Source organism: Aptenodytes forsteri, unplaced genomic scaffold (assembly GCF_000699145.1).
Source record: "Aptenodytes forsteri isolate BGI_AS27 unplaced genomic scaffold, ASM69914v1 Scaffold280, whole genome shotgun sequence".
NCBI lineage: Eukaryota > Metazoa > Chordata > Aves > Sphenisciformes > Spheniscidae > Aptenodytes > Aptenodytes forsteri.
Window position 1 is genome coordinate 1,087,265 of NW_008796042.1, and position 10,341 is coordinate 1,097,605.

The 10,341-nt window shown below is 46.3% G+C and overlaps 1 protein-coding gene across 1 annotated transcript in view; it reads left to right on the forward strand.

The window, feature by feature from the left end:
- The window catches only part of GALNT14 (polypeptide N-acetylgalactosaminyltransferase 14), a 155,917-nt gene extending 146,205 nt beyond the window's left edge, over positions 1 to 9,712 (forward strand). The window contains exons 24-26 of the mRNA XM_009285585.1: positions 1,135 to 1,279; positions 8,608 to 8,727; positions 9,308 to 9,712. Coding sequence (XP_009283860.1) covers positions 1,135 to 1,279; positions 8,608 to 8,727; positions 9,308 to 9,466 — 424 coding nt within the window. The 3' untranslated portion in view covers positions 9,467 to 9,712. The remainder of the gene's footprint in view (positions 1 to 1,134; positions 1,280 to 8,607; positions 8,728 to 9,307) is intronic.
- The last annotated feature ends 629 nt before the right edge of the window (positions 9,713 to 10,341 follow it).

Genomic DNA, 10,341 nt, shown 5'->3' on the forward strand with positions numbered 1-10,341 from the left:
GGATGCCCCATCCCTGGAAACATTCAAGGCCAGGTTGGACGGGGCTCTGAGCAACCTGATCTAGTTGAAGATGTCCCTGCCCACGGCAGGGGGGGTGGACTAGATGACCTTTAGAGGTCCCTTCCAACCCCAACTACTCTATGATTCTGTGATTCTATGATCTGTGATCCTGCTTTCTCTAAGCAGTCTTATAGACTCCGTGGCTCTTTGCTGCAGAGCTGGTGAGGGGCAAAGCACCAGTTATTTCTCTTAGCTCTTAGGGCTTCCTCAGGTATCCTCCTGCCCAAGCTGCAGGACAGGTGGTATAGGGAAATAGCCAGTTTTCCTTACAAAAGTATCCTAAGGTGGAAAATCCACTGTAGCCTCTGGTGGGTTGTTTCAGTACTTAATGACTCTTGCTTACAAAAAAAGCACCTATTTCCAGTCCTTTCACACTGTTCTGTGATACTCAAGACTTCTCTGTTGTGAAACCATCCACTCTAGGAGTTTATGACCTGTATTCAGGTGGCTCTGCCTTACTCCTAGCTTAATGCTTTGCTTAATATGCACTTCCACAGTTGCTTTTATGCAGATATCCCTTTTAATCACCAAAATCGCTCCAGAAACCATTGCATCCATTCCCCCGGTCACTATCAGGAACCATCCTGAAAAAGGGTGCAAGTATTTTGGAGATACCTCCAGGGACCTGCTGGTGCAATGGCTGAGTGCAGAATCACAGTGTGAAAATGATTTATAGCTGTTTTCTTCCTTTTTTGCCATGTGTGGCATGGCACAGCAGCATTCACAGGGAATGCCAGGGCTCTGTGGTGGTTTATTATAAAGTTCCCCACCCCTGTAAGCTGAAGGCTGACCTTCAGCCTGCTCACAGTCTATTCCTTCCTCCTCTGTTTGCCTTGTGCAGTGTTATTTATTTTTTCCTCGTAGAAAGGCTGGCCATCCATCTCTGAGTGCTGCTTCTGCAGCATCCCTGACCATGTACTGCTCTCAGTGGGTCAGTATTGTAATAGATCTTGCCACTCTCATTTTCTGAAGGTGAAATGGTGTGACTGCACCCTCCTTACCCCACTGAGCCTCCCTTTGAGTACTCCGTGTGCCTGGGGGAATAGGGATGTTGTTTTCACGTTGTTCCCACAGGATTCCCAAGGAATCGCTCTATCAGACTGGGATGATCAGGCAAAGGCAGAGCTGCCTGGAGTCACACAAGTCTGAAGCCCAAGAGTTCCCCGTCCTGAGCTTAAATCCTTGCATCAGCAGCAAAGGCACGGCAGCAACGGCACAGGTAAGATGTGTTGCCTATCCCCATGACACTGGCTGGAGAGAAGGCTCTGGGGCAGGTTCAAGGTGATTTCCTAAGTTTGCTAAAGCTCTGTTGGAGGATTACCTGTTCTGCCAGCCCCTTTCCTAAGGTAGCATGTAGTTAAACCCCGGTAAGTCCTCCTTACCTCAGTGGAGGCCCTGGGCAGCAGCAGGGACTGGAGCAGGAGCCACAGTACAAGGTGGACCGCTTATCTCTGTGCTAGCCTGTGCCGAGCACTTACTGCTGCTCAGGAACGCCACGCGCCGTTCATCTGCAGAGATCAGAAAAAGACAAAGAGAACTATAATTTCCTCTCATCTTTCAGCCTTATTTCTTTCAAAATGCACTGAATCACAATGGTATTTATAACTTCATAGTCTGCATTCTGTCAATATTAGATTGCCCATTAAACTAGTGAGAATTTAATGAGGATGATCTCAGTTTTTTCAATCTCATTGAAATGAGAAAAAGCCATATGAATCAATGTTCTCAAAAGCATATTCTATGAAATGTTAGAGCCAAGAGCAGGCACATGTGCTTTGCAGCGGAGTCACTGGAGCAAGACCCTGAAGAGACAGCTTCAAAACCTGCCTTTGCTTCAGGCTCCCTTTGTGATTTTGGGCATGTCAGGAAGTTTTCTCACTGTTCCCATCTATAAAACAGGGAGGATAACAATCACTCGCTTCTTCGGGGTGCCGTGAAATAATTTAATAGGCAATGGTGTGCTTGCTTCCACTTGACTGTACATCCTTAACCCTCATGATTACACATTCAAACCAGGTAGCTATGCATATAAAAGGCCCAGCCTGGAGATGCTGCTGAAAATGTCCCTGGTTTGCATGTGCAAATGAAGCATGTCATTATGTGCATCTCTTTCGCATGCAGTTGCATGCCTACCTTTAGTCAGGAAAATAATATCTGCTTCACAGTCTGGTAAAATCAGCAGTGACTACTTGAATTTTAGTCAGTTCAGAAAATATAGTGAATATAACTGCAAGTACCGCATAGTTACAGTTCTTATGGTTTAACTGGTTTCCAGGTTTTGGAATTCTTTTTCTTTCTTCCGCTGCTACATGGACTTTTACACAAACAGCAAGAGAAGCGAGCTGATGAGAGCAGATCATCATGTTTTGCAGGGTCAACTCTGCTGAAGGAAAAAAAAATGCTTTAGTGACAATTGCAACTTTCAATGAATTGGATGTTTTTAAAGAAAATCTGGGAAAATCAGAATGGAAGATGCTGCTGCAAGCTAACATTTCAAAATGAAATGGCATTGGTCTTTCTGAAATATCAATTTGGTGTGATATTTTAAAATGAGAAATGTCATGCCAACAAGTTGGATTGTTTCATTCCCATCAAACACATTTTGTTTTGACATTTCTGTGGAGTAAATTTTTGGAATTTTTCATGCCACAAACTTTTCAACTTCTCATTCTGATTCTGCAGCAGTTTGCAATAGGTCAACACTCCCCACTGGATGGCAACTCCATTTCTTGTGCACATCCAGGACTAACTCTGCAGCGGAACAGAAAAATGCACTGCAAACAGATTGCTGAATAGCTACACTCAATACACAGGCAGAAATAGAGAAAAACCTTTTCCTTTTATCTTTCTCTGTCTTTCTAGGATAGTTTTCTGTTACCTCTACCCATGGAGAATATTTCAGATGAAAGCAGGATATTTAAATTTTCATTGTGAATAGAAACTTGTATTTTAATTACACAATTGTTACAAGACCACCTGAACTTGTGGATGACATGGGGGTTATAGTCACCGGGCTGTGTAGGATACATTATGCAGCAGTCCTGAATGCTGCTTAATTTCATATGCAATAATCTTCACTTTCAACATACTGAAGTCACATCTTGTTTACCCTATTCTTACCCTTATTTGAAAATAGGCTTAGCTAAATCAAAGCTGTGCTTTCCTGGCATTCAGTAAGTACTATGGAAATATCCTGGCCATCCAGATCCTTTATTATCAGTGTTAGTAGCATTAATTTGGGTGCTTGATTGCCGTTCTGTAGCTGTTTCCCTACTAGGCTCCCCAAGCCCTTTACCAACATTACAGGCATGAAGTCCTGGGACCAGGTGTGAGAAGATCTGAGCTGTCATACATCACCATGGTTTAAGGAGAGAGGAACAGGAGCTGTCAGATGGCAATCAATTGCTCTTTATTTTAGTTTTTTTCTATCTGTAGTGCAGGGGAAGGAGGTTGTGAGCCCTCTAGCTACATCCATAGTTTGGGTAAACTGAGAAGAGTATTGGCTGTGGTGAAATCGGATTTACACCCCTAGCAGATCTCACAAACCCACCCTGGTGGTATGTGGTGTTAGTCCTGAATTACTAAAAGGGCCCTGAGGCACAAGAAGACCCCTCATCTTTGTGTAGGAGAGCTCTTTCTTATCCCTGGGATCCACTTGGCCCTCCCCTCTCCAAAAGGTCTGGTAGCAGTCAGGGCAGGCTCTGTGCCCTGGAGTGGCTCTCAGAGGGACCTGCTCTTGAGAGAGTGACTGGCATTTTTATGCCGCTGGATCTTTATGCAGTGGTGCCCATCCCCAGGGCACAGCAGGCTCTGCCTGCACTCCTGCCCACCGGAGCCTTGGTACTCTTATTTGTGTCTCATTTGCTAAATGAAATGATTGATTTAGTTTTTCACAAGAGAAGTACATCTGAGGGAAAATAATTGATCATAATTTTGCCCTGGTCTATCTGATGAAGATGTGAGTGATTGGTTTTTCTTTTCAAATTAAGTGTCAGTTGATATTAGTATATACATCTTTGGAATAGACATCTGACTCTGGGATTTATTTAATAAACCATTAATCATTAGCAGTTCCATGAAACCTGACGTACTTCAGATAAAAAAGCAGAAAACTCTTATACTAGATACTCACATACATGTAAGCAGTAGCCGCAAGATGAGTGTAAACTTAGTCATCTTCTAGACAAGTGAGGAAACAGTGGGAAGGTTGCAGCATCCATTTCCCTGGCCTGCACCCCAAAATATCTGGGCCTTGGAGCTGACTGGCTGCCATTGCATTTGGATGGCATGTCCTTGACTCCCACTGTGAAGGAAATGCAATGTGGTAATCTGCCTGATGTGGCACTGAAGCTTACCCCAGTTGGCTCGAGGACCTCTGGGGACTGACTAGATCTGCACTTTCTTGGGAGAACATTTAGCATCTATCCAAACTAACCTGACAGTGTCCCTCCTGAGACATCTCAGCCATAAAAATTCTCTTCTGACCTTCCTCCCCTCAAAAGTCTTCGTTCTTCTCCTCCATGGGCATGTCCTGCCCCTGCTGCAGGCCGGCTGGAGCTGCGGGAGCCGGGCTGAGCTGGCCGAGCAGAGGGGCTGGCTGGCAGCAGTGTCACCTCTGCACCCCATCTGCCATGGGCACCTTTTGTACTTTGCTTTCCCTCTCCTGAGGTGTGTGCAAGTGCTAGTTGCATCCCAGAGCCTTTTGATGAGTGAAGCACTTTGGTATCCTTAGGTGACCCATGCAGTCACGTGCCTTGGGAAATCCTTCCCTGTGATTTTAAAAAGATAATTGAGGGCTGAGGTTGTTCCCAGCTTCTTCAGAAACATTTTTTGCTAGCTGCTACCCCGGCTTTAGGGTACGGCTGACCTCTTGCTCAGCAGCAGAGCATGTACAGCTCTGTCACGTAACGCTGGGCTCCCATGGGGCTGCTCCTTTCTAGGCTGAGGGGCTCCTTTCTCCTTCTGCCAGCCAGGCTGCGCCAAGCCGAAGGTCACATTTTAAAATAATTTCCTTAATTCACAATGATGCTGAGTAACAGTGACAGATGCCTGCTCAAATGATGCTAAAGCCTTGAAAAATAGTTGCAAGCCTCAGATGGGGGTTAGTGTTATCCGAGGCTTTGGAGGAAGGGGACTGCTGGTTGTGGTGCGCAGCTGGTCACTCTGCTCACCCAGTCCACCCTCTTCCTCCTTGCTCCACCACTACTTCATCAGGAGCCACTTTGTCTTTGAAAAGGCAGGAGATCTCAATCTCAGTTTCACCTCGTATGTCTGTTTTTCCTTGGTGCCAGGGTCAGCTCTAAACCCCGTTGGCATCTCTTCAGGTCAGTCTGCAGCCCTGAAGCCATGTTAGCTCCTTGAAGGTCTCTCTTCATAGGAGTACCCTGGGCTCCATCCACCACAACCTCCAGGGTGTGAAGCTCTGCTGTTGTTACTGCTGTGCTGGCCACGTGAGTGCTCAGTGTGCCAGGGTTTAGAAGATAAAGTAAAGTAGTTTCCCATGGGAAAAAAAGCAGGAATTTTCATCCCAACTGATGATACAAATAAGGGAAGAGATGGGGTAAGATAAAAATTTGCATGGCTATTTGCCTGTATTTTAAGTCAAAGCTTTTAATGGATTCTGTGGTGTTCAAGTGACTTCCTCCCCCTGCCGAATTTCTTCATTTTCTGCCATTTTCTCTGGCTTTCATCTAGGGCTGAAAAGAGACAAGACATGATTAGAACCGGATAAAACATTTTCAACAGGACTGGCTTCCATAAAAAGCCATTCTGCCAAAATAGAAGAGCCATGTGAAAATCTGTCAGTTTAGATAAAGATAGTAGCAGGACAGCCTGGGGGCAAGAGGTGAGGATCCAATGTCAGCTATCGAACTGATGCATATATCTAGCTCTGAAGGCCTCATTTCTTATGATGAACAACAGCTTAGGAGAGATGGTTACCACCACCCTGTCTATCCTATGGCACTTTGCTGAATGAGAGGATGGTCCTACCTTGAGAGGATGTGAATATTGGGAAGGCTTGAACAGAGTCTGGCCTGGAAGAAAAGCATGGAGAACCTCTGAGAGGAGCAGTCCTCCATGAGGTGCCTCAGTGAAGCAAGGAGGTTAAGAGCTCAAAACAAACAAACAAAAAAAGTCCCATGGCCTGAGTTAGTTGGGGGATTCAACATATACATGAGTTACAGGATTAACTTGCTGCTGCTGAGGAGCCTCACGGATGCAGCTTCAGCCCTGTCCTGAGCTAAAATGACGAACAATTGGTTAAAAATGTAAAGCAGGTTTTCAAAGCAGCTTGTAGCAGCACCAAGAACAGGTGTTGGAGCTTGCCCCGTAGGGCTTGATTCTTCACAGATGCAGGACTAATTTGGCACCTGATTTCCCAGGCTGGTAGTTTACACAACAGCTGACAATGTGCATGGTTGGGATGTCTGGAACATGTTCACTGTAGGATCAGGTAAATTCTGCTCCATCTGACAAAGAAGAAGTAGTTGCCAGGAGGCCCTTTGAGTGCAGACTACGGCTTTGAAAATGAATGCTTGTTATGTGCCGAAATCCTGGGGAGCACTCGCTGAGAAGCCTGTGGGCGGGCTGTTCAGAAAGCCAGGTTTGATTTCCATTAGCTGGTGGGGAGTAGTAGGCTAAGAAATGTGGGGTGTGAGGATCACAGTGTGAAGTCCTTGTGGATCTGGGTCTGCTGTGCAAAAGCGTGTTTTCCCTTCCAGGTGCCTAAGAACCTGAATGAAGTGGGATTTATATTCCCAGGAATTAAATGCTTGTAGCTGTTTGTTTTGAAGTCAGGGAGAGGAGTTAAAGCTGCTGACGGTGACAAATACCAAAGGCGTGGATGTGTTTCCCTGCTCTAATGACTCATGCTAATGCAACCCAAAGCCTCCACCATTCAAAGTCGGGGGATCTGCAGGCATCCCACCTCTGAGATCAGGACAGCCGTTCTTTACTTCCCCCTCTGGCACTCAGAAAGGGTTGCAGCCTCCCAGGAGCACCTTTTAACCTTCATTTTTCCAGACCCAGCCTAAACTGCCACGCGTTTGAGCACTGCCTTCCCCTCCATTGCCAACACCCCTGCTCACTTCACTCCTCCTGGAGCTCTGACTCCACCGTATCTGAGGTCTCAACTGTTTTGCTTTCTCTCTGCACCTTTTCTTTCACAGCAGCTTTTTCTCATAGCCTGTACCCTGTCAAAGCATTTGCCTTGGCTCTTGGAGCCTATTGCGGAAACCCTCGTGCTCCCTGGCCTTGCTCTCTCCAGTGTGGTTATTGCCCTCTGCTAGTGAAGCCAGTCTGCTGTTTGTCCTCCAGTCCTGCTCACCTGCCCTGCCATGGCTCAGCAACCTGCTTTCCATTTGCTCCCACTGCTGCTTGCCTGACTACTATCTCAGAGCTGTTTACACAGCAGGAGTTGATCCTGCTTTGCACCCTGGCTAGAGGCCCTCAGAAACCCCTTCAAGCTCTGATTTTAAAGTTAATACTCTCACAAAGTTATAAGCAAAAAACTTGTTCCAGAAGTCACTCTCGGGTTATGTAAAAGCATGGTTTGTGGTTTCCCATAAGCCAAAGCAGCTCGTCTGCTTGTGTCCACACACAAATAGCAGGGAGACATCCCTGCCTGGACAGTCTTAGATCCTCAGGAGGTGCTCTTGGGTAATACGAATACAGGTGAATGACAGGAAACGTTCAATTGGAATAAACATTGGAATAAACTGTGAAATACTACTGGGCTAAGCAGCGTATCTGTACATACATGATGCTTTGTCCAGTACATTTGGAAATCCTGGTCAAACTATCAGCCTTTTCTGGTTTTCTCCCAAGAAAAACATCCATGGGTGGAAAAGATGATAATCCCAGAGAGCTTTACACAGGACCAAGAGTCTCTGCTCACCCAAAGATTATTTCTTGGGCTGAGGAGCTGATAAAGAGCAGGTGAATGTGAAAAGCAGCATGAGAAAAAAGCCTCCAGGACAGCCCAGGGGAGCAGGAATAGCAGTGGTCATAGCAAACCAGTAAAGAAAACGTTTGGAGTTTGGTCCTGCTCCTTTGATATAAAGGGGAGCTTTACTCCTGATTTTTGTGATTTTCGGGAACAGAATCCCAGGAATTGCAAACATTTGCTGTATATCACCTCCTCTCTCCCACTGCTAGCCGCAAAGCATTTCTGCTGCTCTTCCTCAGAAAAAGAGGATTGCACATTGTGTGGTTGCACGTTTCTGCCTCTTTTGCCATTTTTCCATCCCCGTGTTCCCTAACCACAGCCCAGTTCTGGCTATGAAATCCTTTGCCTCGTGAACCATTTTCTTCCAGCAGCTTTTGTAGACATTTTCTTTGGTACATACAGTCCCCCAGTGACAGCTGCAGTTTTGAGGAGGCTTGAAACGTCTCAGTGACCTGTCCTAGTGCCTCTTGAAGTCAATGAGGTTTGTGCTTGGTTTCCGAGGGGGCAGGATCCAAGCCAAAGTGTTTGCTTTCCAGATAGAAGAATACCAAGAATCCACCCTGATCTCTCACCTCCTTTCTTTTTCTTCCTCTTTGCAGGAATGGACGTACACATACAACTACCAAGTCCGCCAGCAGCAGCTGTGCTTGTCTGTGTACACCCTCTTCCCCGGTTCCCAGGTGCTGCTGTCACCTTGCAAAGAAGGTGACAACAAGCAGGTGAGCCCTTTCATTGATCCCCCATTTTCTTTGAAGTTCCCTTTCTTTCAGCATAGTATTACTGCACATCAAATCGCCCGTGTGCTCTGACTTCCTCTGGGAAGCACAGTCTCTCTAGCTGGGAGTACAGACTCTGGCCCGTTTGGCCCTTTGTCTCTTGTTGAGTGTGTTGATGTCTATTAGTGCGGGTGGTGATCTGGATACTTATCTGCAGAAGTCAAACCAAAACTGGCAATTTAGTTCACACGGGCTGCCAGTCGGCCAGCAGATGCTAACATTTCTTTGCAGTTAATCATCGAGCTGACATTTGAACCAGTGACCTGGGAAAAAAGCTGTTAGTAATATACTATCTTCCTGAAGCCAGGCAGAGGCTGACCTTAAATGAGTGTGCTTCTGATGGGAGAAACGCTCAGCGTGTGTTTTGCTAGGTGTGGGCTAGGGGACCCTGTACTTCCCAGCATCAGGCCGCAAAGGCTTAGTGACGACTGTCCTCTTGATGCTGGAACAGTATAGTAAAAGCATAATGAGGAGGAAACTTGTTCACCCCTGTTTCTCCTCTCACGTGTTTCTCTCTCCTCAGCGATGGGGTAAAGTTGGGTCACACATTGAACACGTAGCTTCACGCTTCTGTTTGGACACTGAGACGATTGGGGACACGAATGAGAGCACCAAAGAGCTTGTCATCAACCCTTGCGAGAGCACAGCCATGAGTCAGCGCTGGGACATGGTGATGTCTTGACCTGCTTGAGGACTTACACAGCGGGGATGGGCACTGAGATGTTGCTACACGCAGCCAAGATGCACCAGATGGAGCTCAAATGCAAAACCATTGGGGGTCCTTGTGTATTATGGGACAGGAGAAGAATCATTCAAATAAAAATAAGGACATGGCACTCCAGGTTGAACAACGGATGTTGTCTGCAAGGCATGTAGCCATTATTGGCCTGTTGGCAGTCATACATTCAAAGAGAATGGATGGCAAAAACCCAAACTTTAAATGTTTTAGAGGGATACCGGGGCTCCTGTGATGGGCCCTACAGAAGTTTGGTGTGCACAGTATTTATTAATCTCTCTGGAAACACAGGTGGAAGAGCCTTGGAGACCAAAACAAGACTTGGACTCAGCAAAACAAGCATTTCGATAGCTTTTGGGGGGTGAGGCAGGTGTGCAAGGAGGGATGTGCCAAGGGATGCTAAGAAACATCACCTGGGACCAAGTGGAAAACACTGAATTATCTTTGCACTTTTCACTGCTGTGGATGACTTTGTCTTCTGCAGACAGCGTGGGTGGAGCCGTGTTGCACATTTGAATTTGTATCTGATCCACGTACATGTTTTGTATACAGAGGCAGGGCAGTCATTTATGGCTGTGGCGAGGATCAAACCAGCAAGTAATGGGGGAGTCCTGCTGTGTGCTAACTGCACATGGGGGTTGTTGAATCTCCAAAACCCAAGCAAACAGAGGATTCAGTGTGTGAGATTAAAGGATACAAACCACTGTGAAGCTGGGAGAAAAGGCAGTAACATGATTATTTCTCCTCTCTGAAGGCCATGGGTGAGCCTCGGTCACTGAAAACTCCCCTATAATCTCACTATGTGTCTCTCACTGCTTCAG